Source organism: Heterodontus francisci, chromosome 4, assembly GCF_036365525.1.
Source record: "Heterodontus francisci isolate sHetFra1 chromosome 4, sHetFra1.hap1, whole genome shotgun sequence".
Taxonomy (NCBI): Eukaryota; Metazoa; Chordata; class Chondrichthyes; order Heterodontiformes; family Heterodontidae; genus Heterodontus; species Heterodontus francisci.
The window spans coordinates 18,922,544-18,939,096 of record NC_090374.1 but is presented as its reverse complement, the minus strand read 5'-3'; the positions used below and the strand labels follow the sequence as shown (position 1 = coordinate 18,939,096).

At 44.5% G+C, this 16,553-nt stretch overlaps 1 protein-coding gene across 6 annotated transcripts in view; it reads right to left on the bottom strand.

Annotated features, from left to right (window-relative positions):
* Positions 1-16,553, bottom strand: part of htt (huntingtin) — a 260,486-nt gene that overhangs the window by 21,123 nt on the left and 222,810 nt on the right. For all 6 annotated transcript variants that reach the window (XM_068029245.1, XM_068029247.1, XM_068029246.1 and 3 more), the window contains 2 exons: positions 14,285-14,414; positions 18-173 (listed from right to left, as the gene is read on the bottom strand). In XM_068029245.1, coding sequence (XP_067885346.1) covers positions 18-173; positions 14,285-14,414 — 286 coding nt within the window. The remainder of the gene's footprint in view (positions 1-17; positions 174-14,284; positions 14,415-16,553) is intronic.

The window sequence follows — 16,553 nt, the reverse complement described above, 5'->3', positions numbered from 1 at the left end:
TTCCTCCTCTTCCTTACCATGCCCAGAACAGCTGCTGCTTTGCAGATGGCGGGGACCAGATACTGATTCAGAATCTCATCTTCCGCTGGATGAATTTTTTGAAGTTCTGTCAGAGTGCTGTACATCATCTCAAACTGGGTCCGCTCGGTAAACAAATCTGAGACTGCCAAAAGCTGCAACGGAAACGCACCTTTCAACAATGGTGGGAGCTAATTGTCATCTATTCATTCTAAATTTGTACAGTTTACAGTATTTCAAATGGGTAACACCAACACTCAAAGTGGAATCTCATCAGAAAAATATACAAGACTAGAAATTCTTATTGAACCATACAAAGGGAGGGTAGAAGGAAGGGGAAAGTGAGGGGGGTGGCGATGGTGGGCAAAGGAAGGGGAGGGAGAGAGATGGAGATGAATCTCAAGGCTGGAAGAAAAAGAAAACAAAGGCAAAGACTATTTCTTGACTGGAATTGGGTATGCAGTGACTATAAGTGAGCGCCAACAAGCGGATACACAGTTACAGTTTGTGTGGACAGCTCGCCGGAGAAGCTGCATGAACTCCATTATAGGAAATCTGTAAAACAACTTGCATTTATATAAGACCTTTAACGTAGTAAAACATCCCAAGGCACTTCACAGAAATGTTATCAAGCTAAACTTGACACCGAGCCACATGAGATATTAGGACAGACGACCAAAAGCTTTGTCAAAGATAATAAAAACGGAAAATGCTGGAAATACTCAGGTCAGGCAGTATCTGTGGAGAGAAATAGTGTTAACGTTTCAGGTCGGAAAGGCCACTGTTGTTGATGCAGAAATTCTTTTGAAGGGGAATGAGGCAGTTTACGTGAAAAAGGATATTGAAGGTTGAGCCTAGGGTGGAGTGTTCACATCAAGAACAACACTAGTGCAGATTTAACTGACCTGTTTCTGTGCTTTATCCTTCTATGATTCATTTTAAAAATTGTATGCTTACTTTCTCATTTCAGTGATTCTTTCAGTAAGCTCTTCATTAGTTCTGCTTTCTTACCCCACCCACACAACCACCACTCAACCTCCTCGCTCCATCCCATCTGTCTTGCATTTATCTTGGTTGCAACAGCTGGGGCCCTGCTCAATGGGTCAGGCAATGAATTATCCCTAGCATGCCCGAGATCCTGGCGTCTGTCCTGTGACTTTTCCAGGATTCTGTAATGTGTGTAAAATGCCAGATCTGCACTTCACAAATACAAAAACTCAAGATGTACTGGACAATAGATCAGTACTTAGCAATTCCACATCTTAATGTAAAATATTCACAACCAACTGAATGTTTAACAGTATTTATTTATTTAGAGATATAGCACTGAAACAGGCCCTTCGGCCCACCGAGTCTGTGCCGACCATCAACCACCCATTTATACTAACCCTACACTAATCCCATATTCCCTACCACATCCCCACCATTCTCCTACCACCTACCTATACTAGGGGCAATTTATAATGGCCAATTCACCTATCAACCTGCAAGTCTTTGGCATGTGGGAGGAATCCGGAGCACCCGGAGGAAACCCACGCGATTCACAGGGAGAACTTGCAAACACAGCCAGTACCCAGAATTGAACCCGAGTCGCCAGAGCTGTGAGGCTGTGGTGCTAACCACTGTGCCACCCAAATGGGGAAATTTAATGGCTAACATTTATTTTGACTTTAAAATGCATACATAAATCCACGAAAGGTTCTGATGAAAGAGCACAGACCTGAAACGTTAACTGAGTATTTCTCTCTCCACAGGTGCGACCAGACCTGCTGAGTGTTTCCAGCATTTTCTGTTTTTATTTCAGGTTTTCAGCATCAGCAGTATTTTGCTTTTGTATAAATTGAAACCTGGATAGTAACTTAGCAGACTTGCATATATTCATCCCTTTAACATAGTAAAATACATTCAGGTACATCACAAGCCCCAGTTTCTTGGCTTTGCATTAGTTTAACTGATTTGCAAGAAATGCTCAAAGATTTATCTTGCCCCCCCTTAACGGCTCTGTGAGGAACTGCACAGCATTAAAATGAAGGCATCAACTGTAGTTCAGTAGGGACCGCTCTTGTCTCTGAATCAGAAGATTGTGGGTTCAAGCCTCACTCCAGAATCTTGAGCACACACTAACACTCCCAGTGCAGTACTAAGGGAGTGCTGTGCTGTCAGAGGTGTCATCTTTTAGATGAGATGTTAAACTGATGCCTCGTCTGCCCTCTTTGGTCGAAGCAAAAGATCCCACGGCATAATATTTTAGAGCAAGGGAGTTCTCTCTCAAACCATATTACTAAAAAGAGATATTTGGCCAATAACACATTCAGAAAAATCAAAGTGCAATGTCACAGAAAAGCAGGTAAGTCATTGGATGGTGAGTATATTTCTTTTTTTTTTTTACCTCTCTAAATTAGGACATTGGTTTGAACCAGGAGCCAGGAAATTAAAATTTTCAATCAGGGATAAAAATAAGTGAATTACTAATAAGAGTATTAGCACAGAGCAGGTCTAGAGGAATTAAGTGAAATTAAAAGTTTAAACAAAGTATTAACAAGATTCCAAAAGAGGGAAGAAAGATTTTTTTCAGATCATGGATGGGCAGCTGAGACCTGTTGCCTGCAAATCCTGCATCACGTGCAAAATTCAGGACACTCTGCCTTAGGGGATCACGCGTGTAGGAAGTGACTCCAGTTGCTGGAGCTCAGGATTTTCCAGCTCTAGGGACAGCTGGAGTCACTGCAAAGCATCAGGGAGGCTGAGACTTTCCTGGATCATGTGTTCCAGGAGGTGGCCACACCAGAGACAGAGCACGCTCAGGACAGTAGATGGGTGGCTGTTACGATCATGTGAGGAGGGGTCACAAGGCTCACCTCTTGCCCTTCCTCTTTCATTAAAAGGTTGTAAAAAAAAAACCACACATGCTCATTCTCAAATTCACACATTAATCTTAGAATTGCTGCAACAGCTATTCTGGTTAAATTTTTTGGAGATTTGTCATAACCCTTCCTTTGGCTGAGGTACTGTTAAGAAATTGCATTTCTTTCAGGTTATGTGTTCTCCAATTGGGTTAAAGTTTCTCTAGTATCAATTTGTAATGCTCTGGGAATGTGCATCTCAATAAACGTGTGGTTGCTGGTGAAGCTTGAGGTATGCAAATTTCCATGACTGCTTGTGGCAAGTCCTCCTGTATGTACAAACTTTAACCTTTCAACTGCTGTTTCAGCAACACGTAGCTTTAATCAATCAGGTTCCAGCAACTTGCTAATTTTTCTCTCGAAAGTGATAGTGAGTATTTTTTTTTTTGTGGGGTGTCAGAGATTTCATCTGGGCCCTGTTCTTGTTGAGTTCTGAAATGAAATTGTTGGGTTTGATTGGTTTTGGATTTGGGACCTGATCATTGGGTTTTTCAGTGGGTTGATCCACACTTTTAGTTTTCTGATGAGTTACACAAGTGCTATTTACTTTAGGACAGTTTTCCTTCCCTTTTCCCTTCATTGTGGGGACGATCTTTACTCTAATCTGCCCCATGTCCTCTGGGACATGACTGCTTGCAGGTGTCTGCCCAGCTTTCACTGCACGCCCCTGTGGCACTTCAACTAGGTGAGGCACCTCCCTCACATTTGGCTTGCCATTTTAGGAACATTCCTTGTCTTTGCAGATTTCTGTAAATGCTGTTAGCAGCCTTTTTAGGGCATCCCTTTGTTCTGCAAGTAAGTAGGAGAGTGCGGGGTCTAATTTTTCTAACATTTCAGGGTTGGTTAACCGGACAGTAGGGGGTTCAATTTGGGAATCCTCCAGATCTTCCTCTATCTTGTCGTCACTGTCCCCTTCCTTCCTGATTGTCAGACCTGTGCTCGTCTGCCCTCTTCCCGGCTGTGGTATTGTTTTAACATGTTAATGTGGCACAGCCTTTGTTTTTCCTATGGTCTGGGGTGTCAATTAAATAATTTACCTGGTTAATCCTTTTTCTCACGCGGGATGGGCCACTGAACTGGGCTTTCAAGGGTTCACTGTGAATTGGGAGTAGGACGAGCACATGATCTCCAGGCCAAAACGTTCTGGCCTTGGCATGATTGTCTGCCTGCCTTTTCATAGCTGTCAGGGAGTTAGAAACATAGAAAAATAGGAGTAGGCCATTCGGCCCTTCGAGCCTGCACTGCCATTCAATACAATCATGACTGATCATCCAAACTCAGTACCCTGTTCTCGCTTTCTCCTTGTATCCCTTGATCACTTTAGCCCTAAGAACTAGCTCTTTCTTGAATATATTTAATGATTTGGCCTCAACTGTTTTCTGTGGTTGAGAATTCCACAGGTTCACCAATCTCTGGGTGAAGAAATCCCTCCTCATCTCAGTCCTAAACGGCTCACCCCTTATCCTTAGACTGTGACCCCTGGTCCTGGACTACCCCGCCATCGGGAACATCCTTCCTGCATCTAGTCTGTCCAGTCCTGTTAGAATTTTGTAGGTTTTTTTGTAGAGTTTTTAAGGTGTTCCTGAGCTACTGCACAGGCTTTCGTGAGCCGCTCCCAGAACATGCGTCTCAAAAACCTCTCCTTGATTAGTTTAAGAGGGCCTCTCACCTTGTGTCCATAAACTAATTCAAAGGGACTAAAGCTGGTGGACTCATTGGTGAGTCCCTGGTGGCAAACAGGAGAAATCCCAGCCCTTTGTCCCAGTCATGGAGGTACTTGTAGCAGTATGCCTGATCATTGGCTTTAGGATCTGGTGGTACCGTTCCAAAGCCCCTTGTGACTGTGGCTGGTCGGCTGAGGATTTGAGTTGGGTTATGCCCAGATTACCCATGACTTTTTGAAAGATTCCAGACATGAAATTCATGCCCTGATCCGACTGAATCTCAGCAGGCAGCACTGGTAAAGAATTGGGTTAGCCCCTCCACCACTACCTTGGCAGAGATAGTTCTTAGGGGAATGGCCTCTGGGAATTGGGTATCCACATCCATAATGGTGAGAAGATACTGGTAGCCACCTTTTGTTTTCGGCAGGGGTCCCACACAATTCACAAGCACTCTGCTGAAGGGTTCCCCAAAAGCCGGCCTGGGAATTAGGGGTGCGGGTTTTATTGCAGGTTGGGGCTTCCCCACAACCTGGCACGTGTGGCAAGTTTTACAGAACTCCACCACATCTTTGTGTTTTGCCAGTCAAAATGCTATCTTTTGCGGGCTTGGGTTTTTTGTACACTGACATGTCCAGCCATTGGAAGCTCGTGGGCTATTCTTAGTATTTCCTTACGGTACCTTGGCGGCACCACTATCTGGTAAACCACTGTCCATTCTTTTGTCCACAGTTCTGTGAGGCGGTCTTCATTTACTCATCAGCACCTCATTCTTTAAATAGTAGCACGCTGTGACTCTCTCTGCTACAGTTTTGGTTTGGGCAGTCTGCGCTAACTTTAATACCGGGTCGCTTGCTGAGCCTCGTCTAAGGAAAATCGGTTTAACTCGCCCTCTAACTTCCCAAAGAAGGTTTTAGATAACTAGACAGTAGAGTCATCTGTCTGCAGTGCCAATTCAGCCTCCTCTGGTGGAGCTCGTTTGGCCACGGGCTGCGTCACCACACAATCAGGGAAAATGCCGGGGACCTTCTCCTGCAATTGCTCGGGTCTCCCTGATCTCTTTTGGTCTCTGTAAACTAGTGGGGAAACTATCACCTTTGCTCTGCCAGGAGCAGGTCAACCCCATCCATCGGTAGACTAGGGATAATCCACAGGGTCACATGCCAGGTGCACCCGATATAAAGGTACGGGCATACACCCCACCCCACCCCTCTGATACCACTCATTAACACCCTAGCATTCAATGCATTCTCTGGGGGAAAGGTCATGCCTTTTCCCAGCAGAAGGGAATTGGGTAACCCCTGTATTTCCAAGTATAATTATGGGCTTGCTTGTCTCATTTAAGGGGTATGGGGTCACTTTTCCTTGTGACACAAAATCCGGGTAACTTTCAGGGATTTTGTTAAGTTTTCCCACACTCTCAGCGGTAGGTTTACTGGGTCTTACTGCCTGCTCTGCTGTGCTTTCCATCAGGGCCCCTTTTTCTGCATTGGACTGGTGCACCCTGATTAATCCTACAGGTTTTCCCTGTAACTTCCAACAGTAAGCTGAAAGGTGACTTGCCTTGTTACAAGGGGAAACACACAGGTCTTTGGGCAAAACTCCTGCTCTCAGCACCTGGCCTGAGGAGGGCCCACTGAGTGTCCAGCTTTTCATTCTCATTCATGGCTGTTCAGTCTCCTATCACCCGCCCACCTTTTATCCTTTCCAAGTTTTTGGGGTGACTAGGAAAGGGTTTTCCTTGGGGTAAGGGATTGTCAACAAGCGTAAATTCATCAGCCAGAAATAGGGCTTGTCTGGCTCTTGGAACCTTCAATTCCTCTATGTGGGTTTTAATGCGAAGGGGAAACGAGTTTTTAAACTCAGAGAAGGATCACCTCTCTGAGGTTTTCATATGTGGGCTGTAGCTTGAGTGCCCGTAAACACTGGTTAAAAGCAAGCTGCTTACTTCTTTCAAACTCGAACTAAGTTTGTTCAGGCTGCTTTCGGAGGGTTCAGAACTTTTGGCGGCGCATCTCCAGTACTAGCTCATATGCGCCCAGGATAGCATTTTTAGTCATCTCAGTCTAATGAACTCTCAAATGGCAACACTGAATAAACCTCGTGGGCTTTTCCTGTTAGTTTGCTTTAGAATAACAGCGTCCAGCTCTCTGTCAGCCATTTCAAAAGTGATGTAAAGTACTTCCACATCCCTTTCATTTAACTTTGGAATCAACTGGGAGAACTTTAAAGAGCTCAGCACTCGCTCCTGAGCGAGGCATAGCTCCCTCACCATATGTGCCTTCACTGGGTGCATTGGGTCTTTCCCTAGTTAGTTCGAGCAGCCTGAACTCCCTTTCCTCCTCCTCCTTTCAGAAAGTTTGTTCTTTTTCCCTTTTTTGACAGTCTCTCTGCTCTTTCTTTCTCTGGAATTCAAATTCTATTCTTGTCTCCTCTGTTCCAGCTGTATCTTAGCTAACATTACCCTGTCTGTTTGACTCTAAAGCTGTCTCCTGTTCTTCAGTTTCAAGCGCAAAATGGTTGGCCACAAGTTTTAGGATTTCGTGTTTCCTAGCCTTTGGATGGATAGTAATCTCTAACTGCCCAGCTATGTTCCTCAACTCTTCAACAGATAGGGCTTTTAACCTGTCCCAAGTTACTTCACTCTGGCTTAGGAAGGTACTGGTCTAGAATGTGGACATGCTGGTACTCTAGCAGCGAAAACCACAAGAAACAAGACGGGCCAAGTGTGCTGTAAACTTCCTATGATTCAATGAAAACCTGTATTGAAGTTTTAAAAATTTTGATGAGGATTAATATGGGTTCCCACTTTCAATTTCTTGTTTGTCACTGGGTTATGACCATGGACTTGAGCCCCCAAATTTCTGTCACGATCAGGTGACAAGGCTCCCCTCGAACTTCTTCTGATCTGATCACAACAGGGTTTATTCCTTTTTTCAAAGTGAATGTGCTTACCACTTCAGTGAGTGTTTTACCTTTGTTGTAATCGTAAAAAGAACAATTGACAGGTTTTCTTGAGTTTAAACAAGAAAAAGGCGAGTTTATTATACTTAAAAATCTAAACCCGATCTAAATAAAATAACGCTACACTTACACACACACACGCAGATGAGGAATAGAAGCAAAATACTGCGGATGCTGGAAATCTGAAACAAAAACAAGAAATGCTGGAACCACTCAGCAGGTCTGGCAGCATCTGTGGAAAGAAAAGTAGAGTTAACGTTTCGGGTCAGTGACTCTTCTTCAGAACTCCGAAGGGTCACTGACCCAAAACGTTAACTCTGCTTCTCTTTCCACAGATGCTGCCAGACCTGCTGAGTGGTTCCAGCATTTCTTGTTTTTATTTCAGATGAGGAATAGATTGTGTTGGATTAGAGTCCAGAGCAATTAAAGTAACACACAGTCTGTGCTGACTGGTGACTTTAGTGGTCTTCGGGTTGAATTTGTGGCCCTAAAGTGCCGCGTCGATAGTTGTTCTAGGAGGCAGTTGAGCAGATTGCTTTATTCTCGGTGTCTTTGGCTTGGAACTAGCAGCTGGCAATTAGGCTTCACACACCCCACCAGGAATTCTGGAGAGACACAACCCTTCTGGCTTTTTTTTTTATTCATTCCTGAGATGAGGGCATCACTGGCTAGGCCAACATTTACTGCCCATCCCTAATTGCCCTTGAGAAAGTAGCGATGAGCAGCCTTCTTGAACCGCTGCAGTCCATGTGGGGTAGGTACACCTACAATGTTGTTGGGAAGGCAGTTCCAGGATTTTGACCCAGCGACGGTGAAGGAACGGTGATACAGTTCCAAGTCAGGATGGTGTGGGGCTTGGACAGGAGCTTGCAGGTGATGTTTCCATGCGACTGCTGCCCTTGTCCTTCTAGGTGGTGGAGGTCACGATTTTGGAAGGTGCTGTCTAAGGAGCCTTGGTGCGTTGCTGCAGTGCATCTTATAGATGGTACACACTGCTGCCACTGTTCATCGATTGTGGAGGGACTGAATTTTTGTGGATAGGGTGCCAATCAAGCGGGCTGCATTGTCCTGGTTGGTGTCGAGCTTCTTAAGTGTTGGAGCTGCAACTATCCAGGCAAGTGGAGAGTATTTCATCACACTCCTGACTTGTGCCTTGTCGATAGTGAACAGGCTTTGGGGAGTCAGTAGGCGAGTTACTCGCCGCAGGATTCCTAGCCTCTGACCTGCTCTTGTAGCCACGTTATTTACATGGCTACTCCAGTTCAGTTTCTGGTCAATGGTAACCCCCAGGATGTTGATAGTGGGGGATTCAGTGATCGTAATGCCATTGAATGTCAAAGGGAGATGGTCAGATTCTCTCTTGTTGGAGATGGTCATTGCTTGGCACTTGTGTGGCGCAGATGTCACTTGCCACTTATCAGACAAAATCCAGATACTGTCCAGATCTTGCTGCAGTTCTACACAGATTGCTTCAGTATCTGAGGAGTTGCGAATGGTGAACATTGTGCAATCATCAGCGAACATCCCCAATTCTGACCTTATCATTGAAGGAAGGTCATCGATGAACCAGCTGAAGATGGTTGGGCCTAGGACACTACCCTGAGGAACTCCAGTGATGTCCTGGAGCTGAGATGATTGACCTCCAACAACCACAACCATCTTCCTTTGCGCTAGGTACAACTTCAATCAGCGGAAAGTTTTCCCCGATTCTCATTGACTGCAGTTTTGCTAGGGCTCCTTGATGCCATACTCGGTCAAGTGCTGCCTTGATGTCAAGGGCACTCACTCTCACCTCTTGAGTTCAGCTCTTTTGTCCATGTTTGAACCAAGGCTGTAATGAGGTCAGGAGCTGAGTGGCCCTGGCAGAACCCAAACTGAGTGTCACTGAGCAGGTTATTGCTAAGCAAGTGCTGCTTGATAGCACTGTTGATAACACCTTCCATCACTTTACTGATGATTGAGAGTAGAATGATGGGGCAGTAATTGGCCAGGTTGGACTTGTCATGCTTTTTATGCACAGGACATACCTGGGCAATTTTCCACATTGCCGGGTAGATGCCAGTGTTGCACAGATTGAGTCCCTGGCTTATCTGCTTGTCCAAGGGAAACTCCCAGCTTTCAGAGAGATGGATGACAGTCACATGTCTGTCACAGTGTATTCTCTGGCACCTTCTAATGAGATTCAAGTTTAGGAATTTCCATCTCTCAAGCCTCATGGTGCCAATGTTTTCCCCTCGAGGGGCTCGCCCTTTCAATGTTAATATCCCAGGATGGCTTTGAATATCTTGCTAATGAAAACAATCTCAGGTAGTTCAATCAATATGGTAAGCCATTGTTTTGGGTACAGGATAATCAGACATATGCCTCCACTTTTGATGCCTTGGAATGTGCAAGATTTTCAAATGTAAATGGTGGCAGCCATTTTTAGCTGTAGCAAAGTCTTTGTAAAAGTTATCTGCAATATTCCAACTTTCCTTTGTTTTAAAAAAAAGTTTAATGCGAGTTTCCAACTGATGAATTAAAATCCTCGTTTGGCACAGCATATTTTCTTGACGGTAGCCATCCAGAAGAGTAGGAAGAGGCAAGAAGTGCAGCATTGTGTCTTCAGGGTATGTGCCTCTCAAACTGGTACTCAGCTTTGGAGACTGCTGGAAGTCTCGACACCTTGAAGGAGTGCAGTCCAGACCATGGCACCAATGGGCAAGTGACTACATTGGTGGTGGGGGGGGGGGGGGGGGGGTTGGAGATCAGCAAAGTGTAGAAATACAGTTATAGAAGATTCCATAGTTAGGGGGACAGACAGACATTTCTGTAACTGTCATCATGAATCCCAAATGGTCTGTGGCTTCCCTGGTGCCAAGGTAAAGATCACAGACAGGGTGCAGAATATTCTTAGAGGGAAGCAGAGATTGTGGTACACATCGATAGCAATGACAGAGGGGGCAGATATTGAAGTCCTGCAGTCAGACTGCCAAGGAGCTAGGGAGGAAGTCAAAAAGTAGACCTCGAAGGTAGTAATCTCTGGATTATTCCCAGTGCCACTGGCTAGCAAGAGTATGAACAGGAAGATAGGGAGGATCAATGTGTGGTTTGAAGCATAGTGCAAAAGAGGGAAGGTTCCAGATTCTTGTGACCAGTTCTAGGGTAGCAGGCACCTATTCAAAAGAGATAGCTTACACTTCAACAGGACTGGGACCAATGACTTTGCGAGAAGGTTCACTAGTGTGGTTGGGGAGGGTTTAAAATAAATTGGCAGAGGGATGAGAACCAGCATATGGAAGTAGAAAAGAGAAATAAGGTGCATAAAGGATTGAGAGCATTGGATAGTACTACAGAAGGAAGTAGTACCATATTAGATAGCAGACTAAGAAAGACTACGAGGAATACAAAGACAAGTTTAGACTGCATGAATGCAAATGCACAAAGTGTGGTGAATAAGGTTGATGAGCTGCAAGCACAAGTAGCTATCTGGGGATTTGATGTAGTGGCAATAACGGAAAGGTGGCTTATAAATGGTGAGCACTCAAGGGAACAAAGCGTTCAGAAAAGATAGGGAGAGCAAAAAGGGCGGCAACTTGGCAGTACTGATTCGGGAAGACATTGTAGTGAGGATGTCCTTGACAGGGCAAGGACAGAATCCATTTGGTTCAATTTGTGAATGAAGAAAGGTATGATCACGCTACTGGGGGTATTCTATAGGCCTCTAAATAGTGAGAGAGATAGAGCAGCAAATCTGCAAGGAAATCACAGAGGTGCAAGAACTATAGAGTGGTGATAATGGGGGACTTAAATTACCCAAATATCGATTGAGATAACGTTAAGAGTAAGGGGAAAGGAGGGGGAGGAATTTTGGATGTGTGTTCAGGAGAACTTCCGTAACCAGTATGTTCTCGGTCCAATTAGAAAGGAGGCATTGCTGGATCTGGTGCTGGGGTGGGCCAAGTGGACCAAGTGTTTGTGGGGGAACATTTGGCTGAGTGATCTTGCATCATTAGGTTTAGACTAGCAATGGAGAAGAGCAAGGGACAATATAAAGTAGAACTTCTAAATTTGAAGAGGGCCAACTTCAATGGGATGAAGTGGGGGGGGGGTCTAGCCAGGGTAAAATGGAACCAAAGTTTAAGAGGAAATACGTTAATCGAACAATGGGTTATATTTGAGGAAGAGATGCTTCAGGTACAGACTAGGTACATTCCAACAAGGGGCAAAAGGTAGGGGGAATTAAATGCAGGGCTTCTTGGATGAGGGAGATGAAGAATATGATTAAACCAAAAAAAAAGTGGGGCATGGGATGCACGTCAGATGAATGCTTCAAGCAGGAACCAGGCCAAATACAATAAGTTGAGAAGGGAAGTGAAGAGGAAAATATGACTGGCAAAGAGAGAATAGAATGGCAGTCAACATAAAAGGGAACCCAAAAATCTTCTACTGGCATGTAAATAGTAAGCCGGTAGGAAGAGGCAGAGTGGGGCCTATTAGGGGCAAAGAGGGTGATATTTATCCTAAAAGGTGCAAGGCAAGGCTAGAATACTTAATGAGTACTTTGCATCTGTTTACTAAGCAAGAGGCTGCTGACAAAATATCAGTGAAAGCAGAGATGGTAGTGGCAATGGATAGGGTAAAACTTGATAGGCAGGATGTACTGGAAAGGCTGGCGATTCTTAGAATGGATAAGTTACCTCGTCTGGATGGTTTGCATCCTAGCTTGCCAAGGGAAGTGGGGATGGAGATAGCAGAAAAGCTTGGCATAATCTTCAAAACTTCCCTAAATATAGGGGAGATGGCTGGTCATTTTAACATCAGTGGAGACTAAGGTGTTAGAAACAATAATCAAGGAAAGAATTAACAGGCACTTGGAGAGATGAGAGTTAATTAAGGAGAGCCAGCACAGATCTGGAAAAGGCACATCGTGTTTGACTAATCTAATTGAATTTGTTGATGAGGAAAAGGTGGTGGATGTTGTCTATATGTCTAGCGTTTTCTTAAAATCCAAAGTACCACATAAATGGCTGGTTAACAAAATTGAGCCTCATGGAATAGAAGGGTCAGTGTCAGTTTGGATAAAAAATTGGCTTAAGGAAACAGCAAGTTGTGGTAAATGGTTGTTTTTCAAACTGGAGGATGGTAGACAGTGGTGGTCAAAATTTGCCAATGACACCAAACTTGGAAGTGTGGCAGACAGCGATGAGGATAGCACATGACTGCAACAGGCCATAGATAGGCTAGCAGAATGTGCAGACAAGTGGCAGATGGAATTGAATACAGAGAAGTGTGAAGTAATGCATTTTGGCAGAAAGGATAGGGAGAGGCAGTACAGACTTAAGGACACAGTTCTAAAGAGGATTCAGGGACAGTAGGACCTTGGGGTTCATGCACATTGATTTTTGAAAGTGGGAGAACATATTTAGAGTGTAGTTAGCAAAGCATATGGGATCTTGGGCTTCAAGAATAGAGGGTACTGAATACAAAAGCAGGGAAGTCATGCTGAACACCGATAAAGCTCTGGTTTGGCCACAACTAGTGTATTTTGTCCAGCTCTGGTCACCACACTTTTGGAAGGATGCCAAGGAGGGTCCTTGACGGGGTGCAGAGCAGATTGCCAGAATGGTTCCAGGATGAGGGATTTTAACTACAAGGTTAGAATCAGAAGCTGGGGTTGTTCGCCTTGGAGCAAATAGGCTGAGGGGGGATTTGTACAAGATTATGACAGGTTTAGATGAAATAGACAAAGAAAAGTTGTTTCCATTACCTGACGGTACAAGGACTAGGGGACACAGATTTAAAGTTTTGGGCAGGAGATACAGGGGGATGTGAGGAAGAACCTTTTTTTTTTTTAAACACAGCAAGTTAAATGACCTGCAATGTGCTGCCTACGAGGGTGGTGGAAGCAGAGACATTCAATGATTTAAAAAGGAAACTGGATAGGCACTTGAGGGAAATAAAATTGCAGGGCTATGGAAATAGAGCAGAGTACTGGGACTGACTGGATTGCTCTACAGAGAGCCATAATGGATTTGATGGGCTGAATGGCCTCCTTCTATGCCATTATGACTGTGCTGGACCTGTTGCACACAAATTGCCTGCCACTTTTTTTTTCTAAAAACAGATTATCTGGTAATTATCATATTGCTGTTTGCAGTAGAGGTGTGCAAAGGAAACCCGACCCAAGTCCGAATGCTGGACCCAGAAACCCAACACGACCCGAACTTGACACATGCCGTCGGGGTAAGGTCGGGTAGCAGGCCTTTACCCATGTACTGATGTAAAGGCCTGCCACCCGACCCGACCCTGACGGGTCCCAACGACATGTGTCTAGTTCGGGTCGGGTGGGGTCGGACTTCCAGGTCCAGAATTCGGGCTCACGTCGGCTTTCCTTTGCATACCTCTAGTTTGCAGGACCTTGCTGTGCACAAATTGGCTGCCACATTTGCTACATTATAGAAGTGAGTACACTTCAAAAGTACTTCATTGTCTGTAAAATGCTCAAGATTTTGGAAGTCATTATATAAATACTAGTTCGTTCTTTCTCAGCACAGGATAGTACTGAGCCATATAGATCAGATAGGTTCCCAATCTGGGATGAGGAGACTTTTTCAAAGCACCACAATTGGCTTCAGCGGCTCTGCAAAGTGTGGGCGGTGGAGGAGGGGGGAGCTGGTAAAGAGAGATACAGAATTCCTGCTCGCTATCCAGTGCACTGGAAAAGGTCCCTGCTTCACAATCAGATCCAACACTTACCGATCTTACCACCTCACTGACTAGGACGACGGGGGTTTTCTTGCCAGTGTTCGTGGGAAGGACCCACTGACTGTAGAGCTCCAGCAGGAATTGAGAACATGAATGAATGTCAACCCCAGCTCGATGCTTCCTGGAAATAAAGTGTGTTAAGTGTTAAAGGTTGTTCAAACACGCTATAAACTAAATTTCTGCAGAACGAAGCAAAGATATTGTTAGCATTATCTGTACTACCTTTACAGGTCAGCTTAATTCAGTAGACCGCACTCTCTTCTCTCAAGGTTATGTGCATAATCAATGGTGATGTTCCAATGCAGTTCTGAGTGCTGCATTGTGAAAAGTGTTTTAGATAACATGCGAAAGCCTGCTTGTTCAGAACACTGGAAGCTGTAAGTCGAAGACAGTTGAGCTCAGACAAATCTCTTCTGCCCGTATCCCAACAAACAAAGTCCTGTTCACCCATCACTCCTGTGCTTGCTGACCTACACTGGCATCCGGTCTACCAACACCTTAATTTTAAAATTCTCAGCCTTGTTTTTAAATCCCTTCATGATCTCCTCCTTCCCTATCGCTAACCTCCTCTGGGACTACAACCCTCTGAGATCTCTGCACTCCTCCAATTCTGGCATCTTGCGTATCCTGATTTTAATCTCCCCTCCACTGGCAGCCATGTTTTCAGCTGTTGAGGGCCGAAACTCTGGAATTCCCTTCCGAAACCTCTCTAGCTCCATCTCCCCCTTTAAGGTGCTCTTTAGAACCTACCTCTTTGACCATGTTTTCCGCCATCCATCCTAATATCTCATCTGGCTCGGTGCCAAACTTTGTCTGATAATGCTCCTGTGAAGTGTCTTGGGACATTTTACCACATTAAAGGTGCTATAGAAATGCAAGTTTTTGTAGTATTCGGGAACAGCAAAAACAAATGAGCTAAAGGGCTTTCTTTGTCCAACCAATCCTGTGATTTCACATGGCCACAGACGGATGCTAACAACTAAGTATATGAACATAGAAAATAGGAGGAGTAGGCCATTCAGCCCCTTGAGCCTGTCCCACCATTCAACAGATCATGGCTCATCATCTGCCTCTACACCATTTTCCCCCACTATCCCCATATCCCTTGACGTCATTAGTATTCAGAAATCTATCAATTTCTGTCTTGAACATGCTCAATGATTGAGCTTCCTCAGCCCTCTGGCGTAGAGAATTCCATAGATTCACCACCCCTCTGAGTAAAGAAATTCCTCCTCATCTCAGTCTTAAATGGCCTGCCCCTTATTCTGAGACTGTGTCCCCTAGCTCTAGACCCACCAGCCAGAGGAAACGTCCTGCCCATATCTACCCTGTCACATTCTATAGGAATTTTGTAAGTTTCAATGAGATCACCTCTCATTCTTCGAAACGCTAGAGAATACAGGCCCAGTTTCTGCAATCTCTCCTCATAAAACAATCCCACCCATCCCAGGGATTAGTCTGGTGAACCTCTGTTGCACTCCCTCTATGGCAAACATATCCTTCCTTAGATAAGGAGACCATAACAGTACACAATACTCCAGCTGTGGTCTCACCAAGCCTTTATACAATTGTAGCAAAACTTCTTTACTCCTGTACTCAAATCCCCTTGCAATGAAGGCCAACATACTATTTGCCTTCCTAATTGCTTGCTGTACCTGCAGACTAGCTTTCAGTGACTCACGAACAAGGACACCCAGGTCCCTTTGGACATCAACACTCTCACCGTAGAGGAAATACTCTGCCTTTCTGTTGTTTCTATCGAAGTGGATAACTTTACGCTAATTCACATTATATTCCATCTATCATGTTCTTGCCCATTCACTTAGCCTGTCCAAATTCCCTGGAAGCCTTGCATCCTCCTCACAACTTACATTCCCACCTAGTTTTGTCTCATCAGCAAGTTTGGAATTATTACGTTCGGTCTCCATATCCAAATCATTAAGATAGATTGTGAACAGCTGTGGCCCAAGCAGTGATCCTTGCAGTACCCCACTAGTAACAGCCTGCCATCCTGAGAATGACCCATTTATTCCTACTTTCTGTCTATTAACCAATTCTCAATCCATAGCAGTATATTACTTCCAATCCCATGTTCTCTAATTTTGTTTACTAACCTGTGTGGAACTTTATCAAAAGCCTTCTGAAAATCCAAATACACCACATTTACTGATTGTCCTTTATCTATGTTACAAGTAACATCCTCAAAAAAACTCCAATAAGTTTGTCAAACATTTTCCTTTCATAAATCTATATTGACTCC